The following is a 24651-nucleotide window of genomic DNA, read 5'->3' on the forward strand; positions in this document are numbered from 1 at the left end:
GCTTGTGAGCTACAACTTTGAGCTCAGTTATAGAGGTCAACAGCATTCTTCAATACATGCAAATAGCACAGTATGTTTTTGCGTTATCGATACACCAATGGCGATTTGTGGACATTGGTGTAGCCATAACTCAAAAGCTAATAACATGAACTAATAACCACACCCATGCACTGGTTATAACATGAGCCAGTTTGGGTGCAGCTGGATATTCCCAGTGCTCACCAGACAACATGGCAATATTATCGAAGGTGTGGTGTTTGACTTCTGTAAGAAAAAAACGAAGAAAAAGCTATACTATTATTATTATTATTATTATTATTATTTTTATTATTATTATTATTATTATTATACTTCTTTGTTTTCCAATACTCCTGACTTACACTGCGCTCTCTGTGACTTACGCAGCTATCTTAAGAGGCCATGTGATCGGTTTCCGCTGCCTGTTTGCCTGCCTGCTTCCGCACCTACTAATAATCTTACAACTAGAAAAAAAAAACAACAACCCAGAGACACCAACTGAATATTACAGCGAACATGTTCCAGGGCGGTTTGCGGCGGCACGGCTCGTAACCTACAGTACGCTAGCAGAACCACCATGGTCCAGGGCGGCAGCGTGAGCGTCAGCAAAGAGGGTAACCCATCACGCCGCTGTAAGTGCATGAACTAATATAATAATACTTGTAATGCAATAATATAGTAATGCTCCTTCGCTTCATGTACTATATTATGTATTGAATTTCATGCATCACCGTTGTAAAAAATACAACTGCTTAGTTCTGTACTGTGAATGAAACGTGTTTGCACAATACGAGACAAACCACTGAGAGTGTTTTTGAAGTATTACGGTTTCTTTCAAAGAATCAGTCACTTACAACTTCCCCGAACAGTGTAGAAGAAGGGGTACAGATCTAGCGCACAGTAACACAGTATATCAGTTAATATTGATTCAATAGATACAGGACTTACTGTTGTAAGATGGAATTGATGCATGATTTAAGCGCGTCTGAGCCCGAGAGGCACGGCTGGATATGTTTGTTTGTTGAGGACGAATGAAGTGAGAGAGCGGCGTTGTCATAACGGTAATACACATGAAGTGATAAATACAGGATGGTAATGTAGGTGGTTAGTTCACAAGTGTGACTGATTCTGTGAGAGTCCAACAGCTAACTGTCCTGAGCTGCAGCATTCAAACACCCTTTACAGCTCATTCAGTTACTATTAGAGGTTTACAGTTAGCTGCTGGTCAGGGTAATCGATATCTTACAACCAAACTGCACTGTGTGTCATGGTTTGTGGGCTTCAGAATAATGCAAATATACTGTGAATGTATCGAGTGAGAAACTGTCTAGGACATGGTACATGGAACATGAACCTTAGTTTGGACTACACATGTTCAGAATGTGCTACCAGTATGTGTATCATCAAGACTGGCTCCCCTATTCAAATGCATGGTAAAGTTCTGACTTATATTTGTTTATATATTTAGGAATACTTTATATAAGAGCACTAACACCCCACAAGCCCATGTTTAAAATATTAGCTGAGTTAAACAGATCGGACTACCAGTTATATCCAGTTTGTGATAAAGCAGAGCCCACAGAAGGCTAATCTATGAGCTAGACCAGCTCTGTAAAATGTTTAACAATTGTTAAATGTTTGCATATATCTGTAAAATCACTTCTTAGTCTATACTATTCTATACATGTTGTTATACTTCATTGTCGCTTATCACACGTGTAGCTTGAGTTTACAGCCATGGCGGGGGTGGATGGCACTGACATACTTATATAAAGCTGAACATCATAAATGACTCCTCTTGAAATAATAACAATAGGGCATTGAAAAGGTTATTTTAAATATATTGTAGTTACAAAGGGTAAACACTGGCAGATCCTGCACCCTTTTTGCTTAAGATCATTTTTAATTGAAGATACAGTAAGTTTACTTATAAAGAAGTTTAAAAGCCTTATACAAGTTTACCACGGCCAATCTGCAATCTTCCAATGCTTATACAATGCATTGAACATAGTTTACTATGGTTTGCCATGTTTTTTAATATGCTTTAACTCTCTGTGCTTTCCAATGCTTATCAATGCTTTACCATGTTTTCGGTGTGCTTTATTACACTTTGTGTGCTTTTACTTCGGGAGCTTTGGTTAAAGCTATGACCTTTGAATAATAGCCAAGGGAAAAATTGATGACGAAAAAAAATAGTTTCATCATGTTTATAGGATGCATTGTAAACCACTGTAAATGAATACAGTACATTGCCGTCCTTCACTTTTCATTTAACACAGTAGTTTTAGGAATTTAACATTCACCCTTTTACACATTTTACAAACATTTCAGAGCAATATACACAGGATATATATATAAACTTTGGAACCTTGGGGAATGAACATTCTATTCTAATAATCATGACACCATCCACAGAATTTTTGTATAATTACAATTCTTGAATAACAGCAAGTTTACTGCACTGTGTTTACTTTTCTTTTTAAACTGCTGATGAAGCGCTTTTGCCTGAAACGTCCTGAAAATAAAAGATTTTTTAACCTTTTAAACCTTTTGTGTACATTTTTTAAAAACCTTTCATTTCATATGCCTTCAGTTGTGTACACTGCAGTTTATATATATATATATATATATATATATATATATATATATATATACACATGTATTTTATAGAGATATATATAGAGTACAGCGTACATCAAGTAGTGTTCCACATTTTCTGTTTTTATCTTTAAAAAAAAAAATCTGGGAATTTTTCGGAGTTTATTTTAAATATATTAAAATAGGGATAAAATCGGTAAACAATTGTTTTTAATTGAAACATCAGTAAGAATCGGGGGGAAAAATCACAGTATACACACTTTACATGTGGAATATGATGCGGAGCAGTTCTGGTTTCTGATTAATAATGGGATCCCTGGGATGTATGATGAACAGAATCTGTGCAAGCCGAAGCCACATTTTCCCAAGTTAGCTGGTACTTTGTGAACGTTTGGGCAATCGCTGTGCTGACGGAAATAGTATCTAAAGAAGGTATGATCATGACATCAGCACAAAACAAGCCAGGTTTATTGACCTTGAAATCCTAAAATATTAACAGAACTGGGTGGTGCAAGCCATCGGGAGACTCGTCAAAAATCACACTGGACATTTCCATCAATGAGTTCCATAAGTTTACCAACTAAAGCATCACCATTTCTGTCAAATATTTACGATTAAGACTGTCGGTGTTAGGCAGTGGTTTAGCTGATGGACAGTACTGTCGCACAAAGTCACCAATACATACCTCTCTGCAATAAACTGTGGCTGTCCAGCAAAGCACAGCGCTCTGACAAACTCATTAACACAGTCATTCTGCGCTCTCTTTTATTAAAGCGTGTGTAAAAGCAGCATAAAAGGATTGCGTGTCTCTCAGTTTACTTTGTTGTTTTAGTTTAATGTGTCGCTTATTTTCCAGTATGTTCTTTTATCTGTCAGCGTGAACATGTACCTCAATGTAGTATTTGCAGCGCTATGCATCCTCTGCCTCATCTGACCCACTTCTGCTATTTTTGCTTTTTGTATACTTCGAAACATTCATTTTCTTTTGCATATTCATAAACTGATATTATATATAAAATATTACATTTTTGTGTAAGTATTTTAATTTAGTTTTTGATCAAGCTAGCAGTTACTACACCCAGCAATTTCCACAATAATCAGACTTTGATTGCGAAGTGATAGAGAACCACGTTTGAATGTTATTTGATCCTCTGACGTCTAAACGTCTGCTTTATCCTAGGATACGGTGTAGGTCTGCTTATTACAATGTCAGAATCAAAATAAAACAGCATTTTAATCACAATATTGTGTATTTCCTAGAAAATAGTACTGGGAAAATATTGAATAATATACAAAAAACAGGTATAAATAATTAAAAACCGACACCCAGTTAAAAAAAAAAATCCTGTAATTTTCTGGTAAAATTCAGAATAAACCGCAAACTCTGAACACTAATCATCAGTCAGCAAGAGCTGATGTTACAGTCTTTATTAATGTTGGAGAAAAAATTCAAACTAAAGATTTAACAGGGCGATCTAACAGGGTGGTCAGTGGTCAGGCATGCAAAAGGAGGAGTCACGTGAATACGCTTCCAGATTTCAGTGCTTTTGCACACTTTCATTGTTAACTATTCAATTTAAATTGTTAAAAAATAAACAAAAAGCAGCCAGTGTTTATGCTTTAAGACTTTCCCCAGTACAAACACGTCCTACCCAAGCATTTCTATCAGTGCTGGCACAGCTTAGCCTTTAACCTGTTCCTGCAGCCAACCCCCCAATAGCTGGGCATTCTGCAGCCTTTTATACACACCTGGATAATTTAAAACAAATTGGACAATTCATTGAGAGATTGATTGATTAATTGGTCCACCAATCAAGGCCCACAGTTTCCTCCATTCCAGCCCCATTCTCACATGGCTGGAACTGAGAGGACCAGAAACCAATTGACATGCACGGATGTGGATTTATTTAATTCATCATTCCTGCAAAACTAACAGCAAATATACTAATAATGTGACAGGGGACACCATACCTTGCTACAGATGATCTGACTTTCTAACAAGCCTACAGTTTATGCTTAATGGCTACACTGATAATGTACTGGAGTGTGATTTACAAGGGCTGTTCTGTGCAACTGCTTAGACATGTGTGCAATGCACAGGCTGTGCGTTATATCTTGCTCTTATTGTATTACTTGTATTGTAACACTTGAAATGTATTTGCTTACGATTGTAAGTCGCCCTGGATAAGGGTGTCTGCTAAGAAATAAATAATAATAATAATATATTCAGTAGATTATTATATGGATGTCAGTTTCATTACTGAAGTTTAAATAATAGTTTTGTTAAATCCCTTTTTTCCATTCTGTTTCCATTTTGTGGTTTCACTTCCCTGAGCAATGGCTGCAGATGGCATTCATAACCTCCCGCTGCTCCAGGCAGCTGAAGTGCTGCGGCTGTCGCAATAGTCGCAAACCAGCCAACGAGTCGGAAGTCTAGGGTGAAATGTACTAAACAAGCGCAATGCTGTTAGCGACTTTTTAGGGAATGCTTTGAGGCAGCAGCTTTTCTTTGCAGTTCTAGGATGAATATGTAATTATTGACGTTCCTGCATAAATTCACAAAAATGAGGTTTCTCAAACATAATAAGGTGTACTAAAGTTGTGGGCAACTGTGACATTTACAATTGCATCAATTTGTTCAGAACTTTTGAAAGCACATTTTAAACAGTCTTAATTGTTGCTGGCATTTCCCAGTGTGCTTTTTCTCGTGTGTTGCCAGTTGTGCTCAATGCATTTTTGAGGCAAACACCCAAGTACCTAATTTTCACTGAAGTCAGGGTGTGCTTACAAGCCTTGATGAAAACAAATTTCTGTGACATTTCTGGTTTTCCGAGCGTGTTGGGAGCAATAGACTGCACACATGTGCCGCTAACCCCTCCAGCTCATTCTGAGCATCTGTATAGGACCATGATCTATTGTGTGTTAATTGTTTAGGCTACTAAGTAGGCCAAGTTACAAATAATAATAATAAAAAAAAACAGCTAAAATCATTTCGTTTCAATTTTAATTAAGCTTTTTGGGGTGAAGGTGGGGGTCCCACTATAGAATCTGATGGGATTAAACTGCCTTTCATTTTTTATATATGTAACCGTATTAAAATAGATGGAACAGAATGCATTGTACAGATGACGTTTACATTGAACAAAAACAATGTTATTTTGATTCTTGCACCCTTGCGTGTAGAGATGTTATCCTTCGGGCACCCTCTGCTGCAGCAAACCACAACTTATTTCAACAATGTCGCACGACTCTCGCAATGCTAGAGATCTCGCTAAGAAGACGCAACAAATATTTAAATTAGTATATTGTGTCTCTTTTCATTAACATATATACTCTTAGTACATACGACAAAATGTATACTTTGTTAAGTGTCGTAACAAAAATGCAAATTGCGGTATGTTTGTGCAGCGACTGGCCTGTCTTAGTATATCTACCCCTGAGTGATTTCTTTTTTAACATATTTGTGTGCAGCTACACTTTAGAAACCTATGGGCATGTCCCAGTTAAAATAGAATAGAATTCAACAATATATGTTTTATGTAACGCCTGTAGTCATGAGGAATGAAGATTTGTCAGACCCTTATGTTTTGATGCATGCATCTTCTCCAGTGACTAGACTCTAATTTTAACAATATATTTATGTCAAGGTTACTTGAAAAAGAATGTGTACAATCCGCATTGGATATTACTACAAGCGGCTAGGAGGCTATGATAGAAGTGTGAGGTGTGACAGCCAGACAGATACATTCACTGCATTTTCAATGAGGAAACTATAATTAAATATTAATTAAGACGGCTTTTAAGTGACCAAAACAAACAAACAAACAAAGTCTGGCCTACTTAGAGATGTACCTGTGCTGGCCCTGTGGTCACAAAGTGATTAACTATAAATAAACTAAACTAACTGCCCTGGTGCTCTATTTGGAGCTCTCATGTATTATATTACCAGCAGCATTTTCCCTATGCTTTACCATACCTCTCTGCTTTACAATGCTTCCCTATGCTTTACCATACCTCTCTGTGCTTTACAGTGCTTTCCTATGCTTTACCATACCTCTCTGTGCTTTACAACACTGCCCTATGCTTTACCATGCCTCTGTGCTTTACAGTGCTTTCCTATGCTTTACCATACCTCTCTGTGCTTTACATTGCTTCCCTATGGTTTACCATGCCTCTGTGCTTTACATTGCTTCCCTATGCTTTACCATGCTTTCACTTTGTTTTATAACACTTTGCCATGCTTTTACTAGGGGAAACTTTGTAAGGGCTTTATAAGGGCCAAGGTTTGGGGGCTGTATAACAAAAGCCCTTCCTCCCCATTTAACATACTTTATTTTAGGGAGTACCAGCAATCCCATATTCAGGGATTTAAGGTTACGATTGGGGATATATGGGGTAAACAGTACTCCTAAATAGGTTGGTGCCAAATTATTTAGGGCCTTATAAGTTAATAACAATATTTTAAAATCAACTCTAAAATTTACAGGAAGCCAATGCAAAGAAACCAACACTGGGGTGAGATGTTCCCTTTTTCTGGTTTTAGTCCTGATTCTAGCAGCAGCATTTTGAACCAGTTGCAAACGAGACAATAAACATTTTGGGATGCCAGAAAATAATGCATTACAATAATCAATTCTGGAGGATACACAGGCATGTACTAGTCTTTCAGCATCAGATGCAGAGACTATAGGTCTAAGTTTTGCAATATTTCTCAAATTATCTTTTTGATATGTTTCTTAAATAAAAGTAGGGTCGAAGATCACACCTACATTTCTCATTTCTAGTACAGGTTCAGAAGATAGTCTGCTGAAATCCAGGCCAAATGATTCAGGCTTGTCTAGCTGGTTTGATGAACCCACTAACAGAACCTCAGTTTTTTCAAGTTCCTTTTTCAACATTAAGAAAGTTTGAGACATCCAGCCCTTAATGTCAGTAAGAAAAGATACTATATTGGTCCCAAAATAGGTATCACCAGGTTTAAAGACAAATACAGCTGGGTGTCATCTGCATAAAAATGGAAATTTAAGTCTATCTTTCTGATAGATCTCAATTTGTTTTAATTAGGAATGAAAAATCTGCATTGTCTGAATTAGTTTATGGTGTTCCACCGGGCTCTATTTTAGGTCTGTGACAGGACTGACCGAGGTTTGAGACTCAGAGACAGTTTTAAAGTTCAAAAATAAAGTTTTTAATAAACAAAAATACAAAATAAGGGATCTATGAAAAAGACCTAGGAGTTTATGCTGACTCAGAAATGTCTTCATCTAGACAATGTGGGGAAGCTATAAAAAGGCCAACAAGATGCTCAGATATATTGTGAGAAGTGTTGAATTTAATCAAGGGAAGTAATGTTAAAACTTTACAATGCATTAGTAAGACCTCACCTAGAATATTGTTTTCAGTTCTGGTCACCTTGTTACAAAAAGGATATTGCTGCTGTAGAAAGAGTGCATAGAAGAGTGACCAGAATTATCCCGGGTTTAAAAGGCATGTCGTATGCAGACAGGCTAAAAGAATTGAATATATTCAGTCTTGAACAAAGAAGACTACGCAGTGATCTGATTCAAGCATTCAAAATCCTAAAAGGTATAGACAATGTCGACCCATTGGACTTTTTTGACCTGAAAAAAGAAACAAGGACCAGGGGTCACAAATGGAGATTAGCTAAAGGGGCATTCAGAACAGAAAATAGGAGGCACTTTTTTAGACAGAGAATTGTGAGGGTATAGAACCAACTCCCCAGTAATGTTGTTGAAGCTAACACCCTGGGATCCTTCAAGAAGCTGCTTGATGAGATTCTGTGATCAATAAGCTGCTAACAACCAAACAAGCAAGATGGGCTGAATGGCCTCCTCTCGTTTGTAAACTTTCTTATGTTCTTATGTTCTTAATATCACACACTGCCAATAACGCACAATAGCACTGTGGTGTTCTTGCGTATTGTTCCCGCACTGAAGCAGGCAGACAGGCAGGGGAGAGCCGGAATGGAGGCACGGAGACCCAGGTGCAGTGAAACACGCCAGCACGGCGCTCAGTATTTATTAACACATAAAACAAAGAAAAAACAAACAATAATGACATGTGACGGTACCAGCGATGGTAGTGCACAGAGGACGTTACAAGACTGTAAAAGACACTAAAAACAAAACACAATACAACAAACTATTAATCAAAGGTGCCGTGAAAACGGCAGGCCTTGCAGCAGCCCCGATCACAGTGATCTCTATGTTTTTATACTGACGCGCCGCTGAGACACGCCCACCTGCCTACTGGAACAGCTGATTGCTTTCAGCTGCTGCTCCATGCAGACAGGTAATCGTCCCCGGCGGAGCGCCACAGCAGTTAAACAATTAATGAAATCAATTTACAACAATTAACGCAAAAATATACAATAAAACTACATATTTCCAATGTGTAGGGCTTCCGTCCTGCCACAAGCACACATTGCCAGTAGCCCACAGTAGCACACACTGCCAATAGCCCACACTGCCAAAAGCCCACAATAGCACACACTCTGGAGTTTTGTATTGCCGCAATGACCACAATTACTGCATTGGAAATAAAACTGAACAGATGAAAGTGGGGAAGTTAGAAATTCAAGTAAGATTAAAACCGTAGTTTCCCACATTTTTATATAGCAACAAACACAGACCTATTATGTGTGTAGCTGCTGCTGAAAGACTAGTGCATGACTTTGTGTCGTCTAAGGTTGATTATTGCAGTGCTCTGTTTTCTGGCTGTGTCTCGCGTGCAGCTCGTTCAGAATGCTGCTGCTAGAGTTCTGAGTAGAACTAAGAAAAGTGAACACAACACCCCTGTGCTGGCCTCCTTGCACTGGCTCCCTTTAGAGTTGATTTCAAGATTCTGCTTTGAATTTACAAGGCCTCGACTGGACTAGAGCCTGTTTATTTACAGGATCTGCTGACCCCATGCATTCCTAATCGCAGTCCTAGATCACAGAATGCAGGATTGTTGGTTATTCCCAAGGTTAATAAAATGAAAACGGGAGGAAGGGCTTTTTGTTATAAAGCTCCAAAATGATGGAATGATTTGCCCATTTTTGTCAGGGAAGCTGGACTTGAACTGTTTTTAAATCTAGATTAAAAACTAATTTTATAAACCTTTCATATTTTAATTTTGTATTAATTTATTTTATTTAAAAAAAAATAAGCTTTTTATCTGATTTTTTTCAAATTTTACAATTAAACTGTATTTCTTTTATTCCAATTTTATTACATTTTTGTATTAGACTATTTTCATTGTTCTATTTGTACAAACTAGCTTTTTATCTTTTTTTAATGTAAAATTAAAACCACATTTTTTGTGGCTTTTTTAATTTAAATTTGATACAATTTTGTATTAAACTGTTTTTCATGACATTTTTTTTTTTTTTGTGAAGCGTTTTGGGATCCTTGGGATGTAAGGTGTTATAGCAATGTGTATTGTATTATGTTGTAAAAATATGGAAAACTGCTGAGAATATAAATATGAATCCTAGTTTGTTACAACTTCAGCCAAAACGAACGGCAAGAGGCTTGACACACAACCTATGACTCATGTTGGTGGAATCATCGGACCTCCGTGTGAATCAATGAGAATAGACGAAGAAAAGGGTTTTCATTGACCACATGAAATGAGGTGCTAAACAGATTTTCTTATTGTGTACAGCATTGATCCTGAGAGACACACCAACACACACAGACACACAGGCCAGACACACAGGCCAGACACACAGGCCAGACACAGACATCTTCCTACACACTTCATCTGGAAAAACTGAACAGGATCAATTCACCATAATAGTATCATATTCATTTTTGAACTGCATAATTATATCAATGTTTTTTTTTTCTTCCTTGTTATAAACAATAACGCCAGAAGTAAAGTTTCAGACAGAAAAATCTAAATGCACTAAAGAGATAACTCCCACTTGTCAATCTTCATCCAGTGGCAGCGAGCAATATTATTCAAACCAGGTTCATTTAAACATTACCTCTCTTCACAGTCTGTGCTGTGCGTTTGAGTTTACCTCCTCCTTCCAAATCTCAACCTCATTTTCGGGCTTTGTTTTAGAAATACTAAAATGAACATAATGAACCGAATGCCAAACATTTCAAACAAAAAGTATTTTTTCATTTTTCTTTTCATATTTCTAACTGAAGCACTATAGAATGTTTAATAGTTATGGTGATCTTTCTGCATCTTAAGATGGCCACCGTATTCAGGGTATGTGGCTTTCCGGAGGATAAAGACTCACAGCTGCATTCTGTGAGTCTCTCAATAAAGTTCCATTGCAGATGGTGTCCAGCAGCAATTAACCGTTTCACTACCACATTGTTTTATCCACTGGACATATCATTAATACAGATTGTACTTCATCTTCACAAACCATGTGTTGGGTCTCCAGGGAGGTTTTCATTCACAAGACTCCCATTTCTATTACTGCGCTGCAAGTTTTGGACTAGTTCCTTAGTTCTAAGTGAATACAACTCTGGGAGTTAAAGGGTATGTTGTGTGCAACGAGTACTTGAGAGATCTCTTGGCTTATAGAATGCATTTGGGGAGCAACATGGCCTAACCTTGAATATAACAGATTCCAGAATTATTGCAGAACAGCGAGAAAACTGTACCAGTACATTACCAGAACAGTAGCCTGCTTGGTCTGTTTGAATTGAGATGGACAGTAGGGCAGCAGTGTGGAGTAGTGGTTAGGGCTCTGGACTGTGGACCGGAGGGTCATGGGTTCCATCCCAGGTGGTGGACACTGCTGCTGTACCCTTGAACAAGGTACTTTACCTAGATTGCTCCAGTAAAAACCCAACTGTATAAATGGGTAATTGTATGTAAAAATAATGTGTAAAAAATAATGTAATTGAATGTAAAAATAATGTGATATCTTGTAACAAATGTAAGTCGCCCTGGATAAGGGCGTCTGCTAAGAAATAAATAATAATATCTGATTCCCTGTATCTCACCTCTCTCCCTAGGAAAGCTGCTAAAATGCAGGTGCTGGTGTGCCTGGTCTGCCTCTACGCCCTGTCTGTGATCCAGCCCAGGCCCTGCTCAGTCTCAGCCTCTGCTTTCCGACATCATGCGTCCTGCATGCTGGTAAGTCTCACTGCTGTCTCCGGGGGATTCAGAGTTAGTTTGGTTAAAAACGTTTTGCTTTTTTAAAGAATAAATTCATAAAAAGGAAAATGGGCAGACCAGACCACAGCAGCATGATTTGGGGAATAGGCACAATCAACACTGCCAGACAAAAGGAGGTTGAGGACGGAACTGCATTGTTTTCAATTCATTTTTAAGAAGTGGTCTGTGGATTTTGTCATAGTGGGTGAACAGATCAATTACTACACCGGTAAAAAAAAAAAAAAAGTGTTTGTTTGCGCTGCTGGGGTATTTTGCATGTGGTTGTGAAACAGGAGCTACAATACCAGTCTTTTACGTTAGTAGGGTTATTCAAAATACAATTGACCTCTTAGTATTACTGTACATTTGCACATTTTAACTATACTGTTGATTTTATTTAGACAAACAACTGGGATTTTATTGTGCTAAGTACAGGTGGTTAAAGGGTTTATGGTGTAATGTGTTCTGTGTGGTATTTTTTTAAACGTATTAGTGAACAACCCTTTTTTATCTGAAAATAACAAAAAATACTTATTATGTAACACACATTATTATGCTAAACTCTTCGCCTTTCAAGATACATTTCTTTCTGTAATATTAAGCAAATTAGTTGAGTTTATTGATTTTGAACGGGAGCATATATGTGTGAGTATGCAATGGTTTGAAAACTCAAACAGGTTTCCTTTGTAGCTGCTATGTTTTAAGGCTTAGAAGCAAGATATCTATATCAAATATCAAATTAAATGCCACAAAATGGCCTTTCATGTGGTGAAGGTATCTGAAAAAAACTATTAGGGAATTTCACTGTTGAGAAAAGGTGAAAAACACTAGTAAAATTATAAATAAATGGTTAAATGCATTCTTTTATTTTGTGGTATCCATTACTGTACATCCAACCCAATTGAACATAGGTAAAATGGGCTCTGTATGGTCAGTACAGGCCCTGTGAAAATCACGGAAATTTTCTTTAAAATTCACAGCATTGTCACGGGTAAAGTATCGTATTTCGCGAATGTGCACGGAAATATTAAATAAATTACTTGTACAGGTTATTATTTTTTTTAAAAAACAGCAAATATACAGATAAATGCACTGACATCAAAATTAACATCAAAGCTACTCAATCACTTTACAATAGCTTGTGAAACGGTGTTGTAATTAACAGCCTGTAGGTAAAGTGTATCTGCAAGGACAGTTTTCAGTTCCAGTACGTCAGATGCATGTTCACCATTTAGGTCTTGAAAAAAAAAGCTAAGTTTAGGTAAGTAGTCACGTCTCAGCTGGGCTGATGAAGGAATCACTCCACCATTTGCTACACTGTCTGAAGAATTTTTAGCCTTTTTAGAGACATCCATTTTCTTGTTTACAGTGTGTAGCATTTTAATTTCCTGCTTAGATTGCATAGAGTGACATGACATCATCACTGCACAGCACTGTGTGCATAATGTGATTTTTTTATATTTTTTGTATGAAATGCAAGTCATTATGCAATGATTTGTATTTCTTAAGGATATTGTAAAAATCGCGGTATTGGGTATTCAGGATAACGGGCAGCCCAGGCACTTGCGATTTTCACAGGGCCTTATCAATAACAAAACCAGCTTATAAATAGGTCAAGGAATAGTGAATTCACTGAAAGGGAGACAAAACTCAAGGCAGAAACCTTGGACATTTAATGGTGAACATCTGTGGGGCAAGTATGGCCACATTATTGTACATCTCAATTTAGTATTTTTAATTGAAATGTTCTTTTCTTGTAGATTGCTAATCTCCTGTAAAATGAATCAGATTTAATCAAACTATCTCAAACTGTCAGAACTAATGACTCGAATTGACTCGAGCCAGATAGGTGACTCGATTACAGCACTGCTGTGAGTTAATAAATGGAACATCTTTATACAAAATCACAGTTCCAGATGGAGCAGGAATTACAGTTGCACACTCCTAGTGGTCATTTCAAAAACTTCAGAAATTAATGGTTTGCATCATTATGTAGGAGCAGCTCTCTGCATTTCTGGTTAAACTGAGGCTTGAAACAGCAGTGGTTTTGATAAGCAGTGGCAAGCTGTACCAGGCGATTCCCCACAGGGCCCTTGGTTATTGGGATAGCCTCTGGTTTTACACCTCTGAATAGAATGGTGTGAGCAGGCAATCTCTGTGAACATACTGGGGGGATTAATTGCCTAAATAAATGTCTGCCAGCATGCCGCCTTCAAAATTGCAACTTATCAATAGGTATTTTACAAGCAAATGTATGTACAACAGGCTAGATCAGCCGAAGCAAATTCCAGCACCATCTAGTGCACAGTGATTGCATTACCAGCAAAACAAACAGGATGGAACTGGTTCTTACTTCTGTAAAGATATATTGGCTGGTCTAGTCTGTGTTATATGTATATAATATCTAGAACTGTAGAGCAGCTGCTGAACTCATAATTAAAGCAACACATCAAACCTGTAACCATAGTCATTGCAATAAATACAGGCAGTCTGTTTAACGTACAAATACAGTTATTTTAATCTATTTTTTTGCTTATTGTTGTAATTGTGTTTTATATATCATTCTTATTAATTTCCTGTTTTCTTCAATAGTTTTTTTTTTATTCTGTATTATTGTTTCTAGATATTATTATGGTTATTATAATTATTTATTGTTATTTTGTCATTTTTACTCCTTGATATTGCAGACCTCTTTCTGTTTGAATTGAAATGTAAAGCGCTTTGAGATACTGTGGTATAAAAGGTGCTGTAAAAAGAAATACATGGAAATTGGAATTGAAAATTACAAAAGCATGGAAATTAAATCTGAAAATATACTCAATAAATATTGATCTACTGTAAAAACAGTAGTGATAAAGAATGTGGATTTTGGGCAAATTTTGAATTTTAAATCCATTTTAAATTTAAAAGATTGAATTGCGTATTCGTATGTACAGAGCAGGGTGGAAATCAGATAAAAACAGACCTTTTATTATACTCTTAGCAAATGAAACATCAAGCAAGTCAGCAGGTGCCTTTACCACATGCTTTGAGTTTGATCATGATCATGAACAAAGCATTGCATGGCTGTAGTTTCTTTTTAAAACACCAGCTTTTTAAGGGGGGAAAAAAGTCACATCTTGCTGTGACAGGGCAGAATTCCTGCTTGTAAATAAGTTTGGCAGGGATGGGGTTAATTCCATCCCTGACAGAATCCACATGGGGAATGTGGCTGGGGCGCTGATTGGATGGTCAATGAAACCCCAGCCACATGGTAGCCTATATAAAGGGAGCCAAATCCTTTGCTTAGAGAGGAGAAGGCGAATGACCAGCCTGAAGTGTTTTTGGTGTATGATTTGTGTTTTTGTTTAACTCTTTATTTTTGTCCCTGTACCTTGTTTATTCTGTTCCTGTGTTTTTGCTTGTTTGGTGGTAATAAACGTTTGTAACAGCGATTTAACTGCAGCTCTCTGTCTCCCAGTCTGCCAGTAGCAGCTTGGGCCCTGAGGCTAACCTGCTACACTTGCACATATAAGTGCAGTAAACTGTGTGACATAAGGTTTATATAATTGGTATATGTACTGTGAACCTGTTTCCCATCTGTGCCACAAACATGTATGTATAGTGACACACACACATAAACACGCAGCGGCAATGTGTGACTACCACTTTAAGGTAACTTGCAGAGTTTTAGATCCCTATCTCATACCACAGTAAACGTTTTAATCTCTGGTGTCTTTACAGACATCTGGTTAAATTGTTATGTGGCAGCCACAAGTTATCCGTCATATCTGTGCACTGTGTATTGTGAGTTTTAGATTAAAATGAAAGTGACTCTTTACAGTTATCAATGTGCTGGTGGATGCAGCTTCATATCTGCACTGTGTATTGTGAGTTTTAGATTCAGTTATCAATGTGCTGGTTGGTGCAGGTTTTTTAACCTTTAGACTGTCGCTCATATATAATGTTTGTGTTCCCCTTGTGCCACGGGGAAAATGATGGGACACAGTCATACAAATTAAAATGAAACATATAAACTATTCCTTATACCCCACTAGGGATATAGTGGCGCCTGTACACGTCATTGTGGCAAAGTGGCTAATGAAGGGGAACAGGTGTAGCGGTGATGCGATGCAGGAATGACAAGCAGACAACAGTATCCAGTGAAAAGGTGCTTTATTTATAATCCAGGTCTGGCGACCGTTAAATAATAAATCCCCGGCTATACACACCAAGGTGTAAAGCACGGGGATAACAAAACAGGGCACAGTCCCGAACAAAAATGAACACACGGTCACCAGTCCTGGGTGAGTGCAGTCGTGCTGGTGCTGAGTGCATACACAAGTATTTTTTTGTGACGGTAGTGCATTGGTGCTCCGGATTGTGCTGACCCTCGGCGACAGCTCCGGAGATGTGCTCTAACTGTCTGGTGATGTAAAAACACAAACAATTACAACACAGACAAACACAACACAAAACACGTAACACATCTTTCTCCTTTTTATTATTGAGAGCTCCTCTCTCAGTTCTTCTCTCTACTGAGCTTTACCCAAACGAAGGCAAAGAACAGCGTTACCCTGGCCCTATATGTAATCCCACATGATTTCTAGGTAAACGGTTGCAGCTGCCTTATTACTTGCAGCTCCCCTCGTTTACCTGTCAAATCAATACGGTCTTACAACAGAGTCTCGCTTCTTTCCAGGCTGACCCACTTCCCGGTCCCGGAAACGAACTGTCAGGCCAGCCCTTCCAGATACTTCTCCTCCCATTCTTTAGCGCCCTCACAGGTCGGGAGGAAGATTTATCACCAGAACTCATTGTATTTCTGTCACAGTCATACATAGAGGACACAACATGAATGATGAGAGAGTGTAGGTATTCCACGAATTAGGACAGTCGAACAACCCATGAGTTTTGAATGTAATATGGAGTATTCTGTTTATATAACAACTATAATATAGGGCAAAGGAAGTATGATCTAAGGAATTACTTACCTTAGATCAATTTCCACGTCTGCTTAGCAACGTAGCGTCATTTGGAATTATAAAAATAAATATCTGTGCAGCAGCACTGAAAATGAAAATGTTCCTCAATGCTAGGTCTCTCAACACTTATTCTATAATTTATAGTTATACATGGAGAACCAATAATGATATTTTGATGAGATGTGATTAGGACATTGCTTAGTTATTTCAGAAGTTGAGTATATGAGAAGATGTCTGTTTGTCTTTTTGTCTGTCTTTACATACATCCTGTATGATAATTAGCACTTGTGTCCTGCTTTTCAAAGCTTGGTATCTTATGTTGAGTACATCTCTGATAATTAGGTTATAAACCTGCAGATTTAGACAACATAACTTAACTGAGCAAAACAGAAAATTTAAGTTGAAAGGCAAAAACAACTGTCACCTTACAAAACGAACCCCTAGATTGTGTCTTTTCTTATCACAATTAAAAATGTCAATGTGATGGGCCAGAAACACTCTTGACACACTGATGTAGAGTTTAAACTCTCAATCCCTCGGTGGCAGTGAGGGTGAGAGTGTATTTAATATTTACAGTTCTGTTTTTAGTGAAATCAAACGGTGCAAATGATCACAACAACAAACAAAGTGCAAACAAAGGCTGGTCCTTTTGTGAAGTGTTCTTTGCAGATGTGGTGGTCGTGCTTTAGCACTGGTAAAAGTATTCTATTAGTCCAGAGTCTTTTCTAACACTGACCTCATATCTCCCCTCCAGCAAGGTTTTGAAATGATAAAGCCGAACATAACATTAATACAGAACAAACAAACAAACACGATACCGAACCGCTTGGCTCCGTTCTCCAGCTCAGCCTTTGTAAGACAGACACTTCCCTATTTATGTCTGGAGCACCACCCCTGTAATCACCGAACACCAATGGCAAACTGCCCTGTGTTGAAAATGGCCGCTTTACAGAGGAAATTTCTCCATACACAAATCACTGTCTGCCCCTACCTAAAATGGCCGACTTCCAGTACTACTGAATCAGTCCCTGTTCAGCCATCCCAAATAGTGTCACACTCTGGCTGCTGAGCAACCTCTAGCGCCAGGAGGTTGAAGTACAGCCTGGACCCTTCTGTGCCCATCACATATCCCACCCCACAGAGTGGAGCACGATGATTAATCTGAAAGGAAAAGGGGTGGATTACCAGGTACCACTGTGTTATCCTGACATTCAAATCCTTCATCATATTCAACCACTTAAGCGGAGTGTAATCTGTTGTGAGCAGAAAAGGTTGTCCCAAAAGATAATATCGCAGGGATTCAGGGCCCACTTGATGGCCAGAATAATTTTTCTCTCTGGCCACCAACGTCCAACTTATATACAACAGGGGATGTTCTATACCTTCTCTCTTTTGGGGCAGAACAGCCCCCAAACCAACTTCTGAGGCATCAGTTTGCAGGATGAACTCCTGACTGAAATCCAGACTAATTAAGGCCGGAGCCTGGCTCAGCCATACCTTTATCAAATCAAACGCCACCTGACACTCTACTGTTCACCCTATTCTATTTGGGGCATTTTTCTTGGTGAGGTCAGTAAGGGGAGCGGTGATAGTGGAAAATTCAGGAATAAATCGGCGGTAGTAAACCACCAGTCCCAATAATGCCCTCACTTGCTTCTTAGTTTTAGATGCCACAGGTTTCACATAACCGTTTCCCATGACAAATCCTAAATGGTTTCATCTTTTCCAAATGCACATTTTGCTAAGTTAGCTGTAAGCCCTGCTTCTCTCAGAGACTGAAGAACTGATGACAGTCTATTAACCAGCATCTACCAACTCTCCCTCAATGCAACTGACCCAGAACAGATCTAAAGAGGAATTATGTTGTTTAAAAACAATATCTACATTCCGACCCCAAAAATTAGGCACATAAAGAGGTCTTGTTACATTGTCTGCCCTTACAGGCTCAGTAACCTCGCTCTGCAGGTCACACTGTATAGCCACCCCTTTCTCCTGGCTTTTCAAAGATACAGGTACATTTGTTCCAGACGGTTCCCCCACTCTTATTTGAGTCCCCTCCCATTTTTCAACCCTGCGCTCTCTTTTAGTTTTTCGAGGGCGAACATGAGAAGGGAAGAGGTCAGAATGCAGGGAAAGATTTGTCCAATTGTTTCTGCCCCTCGTTGGGCTAACACTGCTTGAGAGCAGGTTGTGACTAAAACCATTTTATTGGACAAAATGTGTCCAAAAACGGCCAATCCCGACCGAGTATCATGGGATATGGTAAACATTCTGCTACAGTCACAAGTATGTTCGCTACAGCACAATTAACTGTATTTGAGTGGTCGGGTAAGACTGTCATACTATAACTGAATACCTTTGGCCTGTAACTTGTTTTGTAATTCCTAAAATGATCCTATGATGAAATACAATTGGTTAACACTGCTGTATACTTACAGTGGCAGCATGTTGGGGGGTGCCCCGCCCCTGTGCGTATTTTTGTGTTATATGTTGTCTGTGGTGTGTTATTGTTGGTGTGTATATATATATATATATATTGGTGCACAGGGTATAAATTAGGCTATGGGGATTCAAGTGAGTGATTAATTAGTAATTGATTCCCAACACAGCTGTATATATAGATGCACGAGTCACTCACTCGGGGTTGTTGTGTTCAGGGCGGAACGAGATGTGAGTCGTAAGATAAGAGAGTCAATACTAAAGCAATTGCTACCCGTGCAACACGATACTTGTTTGTTCTGTGTCTGTTTTGGCCAACATGCCATTTTGTTTTTGTAAAGTGTCTTGTTCTGTAAAATTATTATATTATTATTATTATTTATTTCTTAGTAGACGCCCTTATCCAGGGCGACTTACAATCGTAAGCAAATACATTTCAAGTGTTACAATACAAGTAATACAATAAGAGCAAGAAATACAATAACTTTTGTTCAAGCAAAGTACAAGTGTGACAAACCACAATTCAATAATACAGCAGATAATAGTGATAGTGACATCAGGATATGATTAAATACAAAGTACTACAGGTTAAACACTCGGCAGATTACAGTATTCTGAAGTACAGGATTAAATGCAGTAAAATAGGGGGCAGATAAGAGCAAAATAAAGCACATTTACATGAAGGGTGATAGTGTCCCAGGATACAAACAGAGGAGTTCTACAGGTGCTGTTTGAAGAGGTGAGTCTTAAGGAGGTGCCGGAATGTGGTCAGGGACTGGGCAGTCCTTATAATTAAATCTGCACAGCAGCGCGCTACTCACAACACTGTCTTGTGGATTTCCTTCCTGGTCTGACATCACCAGAAAGCCAGCCTGGTCACACAGCAGTATTATTCACACACATCTCCTTCTGCATTTGAAACCTCTCACCTCCTTGGTTTTTCAACAAACAGCCCCTGCAAGTTTTACTCACTTTACCCTATATGATGGCCACCAGCAGACCAATGTTAGGTGTTGTATTGTAATTAGGAATTTGCATTCGTGGGATTAAGAAAGAACATAAGAAAGTTTACAAATGAGAGGAGGCCATTCAGCCCATCTTGCTTGTTTGATTGTTAGTAGCTTATTGATCCCAGAATCTCATCATGCTGCTTCTTGAAGGATCCCAGGGTGTCAGCTTCAACAACATTACTGGGGAGTTGGTTCCAGACCCTCACAATTCTCTGTGTAAAAAAAATGCCTCCTATTTTCTGTTCTGAATGCCCCTTTATCTAATCTCCATTTGTGACCCCTGGTCCTTGCAGTAATTGAAATTATAAAAATATAATATAAAATTAATTTAATTCTGACAACTTGTCATCTAGATTGAGGGTGAACATGTATTCAGGGGGTTTGGTTTGGGTTTTATTGTGTGCTGTTTTTGGTTAAACATTTGGATGAAACTTTTTTGTAGCAGAAGTGTGAAATCATAGTACAATTTTATTTTACCTCATAATATACTTAGTTTCATATATTAAAGTAAACAATTTTTACTTTGTATTTCAAAAGGGATCCTCATCAGTGGTTTATCAAATAACCTTTGTTTATTACAGCTAAACAACATCAATGAAGGCATCTGTTACATTCACAACTTTTATTTTTTGAGTTTAGCAATTATTTTGAATTGTGCATTATTGAGAGAAGCCCAAACATCAGAACCTGTAATGAATGACTCTGTTTCTTACAGGACCAGAGCACTGCTTGGTACAGTGGCTGCAACTTGGTGTCCGTACCTACCGATCTTCCAGAGAACTTACAGAAGCTGCACCTCGACCGGAATCACATCCGATTGCTGTGGAATTCTTCGCTGACACGCTACACTCATCTGCAGACACTCAGCTGCACTCATAACACAATGGAGACCATACAAGCGGGGGTCTTTTCCAGCACACCTCGGCTAGAAAGCCTCAGTCTAGCGAGCAACCTCCTTCATTCCAACTACCACGAGCTGGGCCGAGCTCTACGGTTCCTGCCAGCTTTGAAAAGCTTGGACCTATCAGAAAACCTGTTGGCCGAAGACATGGTCTCTTCCATCCTTCAGAACCTCACAACCTTGGAGTCCCTGACCCTGTCTGGCAACCTTCTCATGAGGCTAGACACGTCTATCTTCAGTGGGCTTCACCAACTGCAAGAGCTCAACCTGGAGAGGAACATGCTTTACGAGATCGAAGATGGTGCTTTTGGAAACTTAAAGAAGCTCCGAAGGCTCAATGTGGCCTTCAACCACCTCCCCTGCATTGTGGACTTTCACCTTACCCAGCTGGAGGTTCTCAATGCCAGCCACAATGTCATTGAGTGGTTTCTCTCCTACCAGCACCAAGAACAGGAGTTTCAACTAGAAACATTGGATCTCTCAGACAACAAGATGTTCTTCTTTCCTCTCTTGCCAAACCGCAGTCGTATTCGGACTTTGCTGTTGGCAGAAAACCAAATAAATTTTTATGGGCGGCAACTGGACAACAGCTCTTCTGGGCAGCCCGCTGTGGTCCAGTTTGTCAACCTAGACGGGAGTGTTAGAAACATCACGGCCACATATCTGTGGGATGAAACTCTCCACAGTGACGTCTCGTCCTTGGAACTTCTTGACATGAGTGAAAACAGTCTCCGTTACCTGCCCCAAGGTTTTCTGAGCAGAATGACCTCCCTGTCGAGGCTTAGGTTGGCCCACAACTGCCTGGAATCCATGTACTTGGCGCCAGTGGAGATCCCAGATTCTCTTATGGAGCTGGACTTGAGCCACAACCTACTTTCAGAACTGCAACTCAATCGAAGCTTTGGTAATCTGCTGCCCAATTTGAAGTTTTTCAATCTGAGCTCCAATGACCTGCAGCAGATCCCTTCATGGACGTTCAGTGCATTGCAGAACATTGCCTCTATAGATCTGAGTTCTAACAAAATTGAGATCTGCTCATCGCAAGGTGACTCACACTGCGTGGTTTTGAGCAGCATTTTCTCTCTTCGCCATCTCTATTTGTCAGACTGTGACCTACAGATGATATCTCCACAGGCTTTGGAGGGATCATCCATTACCCATTTGGAACTATCAAAAAACCCCAGGTTCATTGTGAGGAGCACTACTTTTCTAAGCCTTAGCAGGACTTTGGAGCACTTAGGTCTTGGGAACACCAACCTTTCTGACATGGACTTTTCCCCATTCCAAAGCCTAAGGTCTTTAGACATCTCTGGGAATGCCTTAAATCAGCTCCCCACTTCACTTCTGGGTCTATCCCTGAGGACATTGAATTTGAGGGACAACAAGCTGTCCACCATTCCTCCTGGTCAAGCAAGGGTCTTGGGCCAGAAGATACAGTCTCTGCTTCTTGGGGGGAACCTGTTCAATTGTTGCCAGCTGGACTGGTGGACTATTTTTAGGGAAATGGACAATGTGAGGATTGAAGACCAAGCTGAAGTGAAGTGCCACCTGTCTACTTTGGTGGACCATATTTCTCAGATGAAACAATTGGCAAGCACACACTGTAGAAAGAAGGCTGAAATGATTTGGCCCTATATCCTGCTCTTCCTGCCATTGTGCCTCATTCTTCTAGGGCTCTGCTTGGTGTTCATCCTGTCCTTCAACCCCAAACTGATTCCCAGATTTATAAAACAAAGATGCAGAAGGTCAACTTCATACTAGTAGCACTGAACAAGCATTACATTTTTAAAAGGAATAACGAATAAAGCTACCATATGTGACTCTAGTGTCTGTCTTGTTGATTTATAAGGGTGTAAAAACCTCGGCATTTTCAAACAAATACTGTCAAACTTCTGTAACCCAAACTAACTGGGATCAGGGGGTGTAGGTAAAATTGATTTGTTCAGATAATCAAGTTATTATAAAATTGTTGACATCATTTCAAACACTCAAAAGCATACTCATGCCTTTAAACGTTATTTTAATGATTGTTAACTGATGAAGGCTTAAACTGAAACATTTGTGTACTTGACTTTGTTTGTCAGATCACAGTTTGGTTAAGCACGTTTCACTGTAGCTTCCAATAGCCCTTACTATTGTGTGGTGTTTGCAATTATTCTCAGTGATTCTGGGTTCTGATGTTCCAATACTGAATTCTTACCATGTTTCTCTACATCTGTCTGCATCTTGTCTGGAAGATCATAATAGATGAACAGCTTTCTTTTTCCACTCAAATCTTGCGACAGTGGGCCCTGTGTTCCACTTTGCTGTAATGGTAAGGCATGGATTCATTTAGAAAGGTTAACCTATGATGCTCTAATCACATTTTCTTTAATTTCACCTTTTTCATATTTTCCTTTTAATCTTAAATAACATCCATTTTTATATTGCGTGTTTATTAATAGACTCCAATATTTGATTAAAATGAAGGGTCATTTTCCCGGTAATAAGGAGGGAGTGGAAAATTCATTCCAATGTTACCTTTCCACTCTGCCAACTCTACATTTACATCTGCAAAGAGCAAGCCGAGCTGGCAGAATTCAATTATCACATAGTCTCATGATTTGAAAGGAATGGGGACGCTGCCCAGTCATTTAGGATTGTCATTTAAATGTCACTTGAATCTACTTACTCATTAAACTACATAGTTATGGAAATGTTGAAATAAGTCACCCTCCTAAGTCCCGAATACTAACTTTACAGTCTTGGTCAGCATCGGAGGGGCTGCAAAACACACAGATTGTTGTAGGTCCAGATTGTGCTTTGTGGGATCCACAGCTGTCTTGTTCGGAGCTCAGGGATCGCTTGGTTAACTCACTCTATAGGTCCAGATTGTGCTTTGTGGGATTCACAGCTGTCTTGTTCGGAGCTCAGGGATCGCTTGGTTAACTCACTCTATAGGTCCAGATTGTGCTTTGTGGGATTCACAGCTGTTTTATTCGGAGCTCAGGGATTGCTTGGTTAACTCACTCTATAGGTCCAGATTATGCTTTGTGGGATTCACAGCTGTCTTTGGAGCTCAGGGATTGCTTGGTTAACTCACTCTATAGGTCCAGATTGTGCTTTGTGGGATTCACAGCTGTCTTGTTTGGAGCTCAGGGATCGCTTGGTTAACTCACTCTATAGGTCCAGATTATGCTTTGTGGGATTCACAGCTGTCTTTGGAGCTCAGGGATTGCTTGGTTAACTCACTCTATAGGTCCAGATTGTGCTTTGTGGGATTCACAGCTGTCTTTGGAGCTCAGGGATCGCTTGGTTAACTCACTCTATAGGTCCAGATTATGCTTTGTGGGATTCACAGCTGTCTTTGGAGCTCAGGGATTGCTTGGTTAACTCACTCTATAGGTCCAGATTGTGCTTTGTGGGATTCACAGCTGTCTTGTTTGGAGCTCAGGGATCGCTTGGTTAACTCACTCTATAGGTCCAGATTATGCTTTGTGGGATCCACAGCTGTCTTGTTCGGAGCTCAGGGATTGCTTGGTTAACTCACTCTATAGGTCCAGATTGTGCTTTGTGGGATTCACAGCTGTCTTTGGAGCTCAGGGATCGCTTG

At 39.2% G+C, this 24651-nt stretch overlaps 1 protein-coding gene across 1 annotated transcript; it reads left to right on the plus strand.

Moving 5' to 3' along the window:
• Positions 1 to 457: 457 nt before the first annotated feature.
• nrros (negative regulator of reactive oxygen species) lies at positions 458 to 22879 on the plus strand. The gene is made up of 3 exons (XM_034036125.3): positions 458 to 650; positions 11604 to 11724; positions 20874 to 22879. The coding sequence occupies exons 2-3, from the start codon at positions 11617 to 11619 to the stop codon at positions 22818 to 22820; spliced, it is 2055 nt and encodes a 684-aa protein (XP_033892016.2). The 5' UTR covers positions 458 to 650; positions 11604 to 11616; the 3' UTR covers positions 22821 to 22879.
• Positions 22880 to 24651: the final 1772 nt, after the last annotated feature.

Source organism: Acipenser ruthenus, chromosome 17 (assembly GCF_902713425.1).
Source record: "Acipenser ruthenus chromosome 17, fAciRut3.2 maternal haplotype, whole genome shotgun sequence".
Taxonomy (NCBI): domain Eukaryota; kingdom Metazoa; phylum Chordata; class Actinopteri; order Acipenseriformes; family Acipenseridae; genus Acipenser; species Acipenser ruthenus.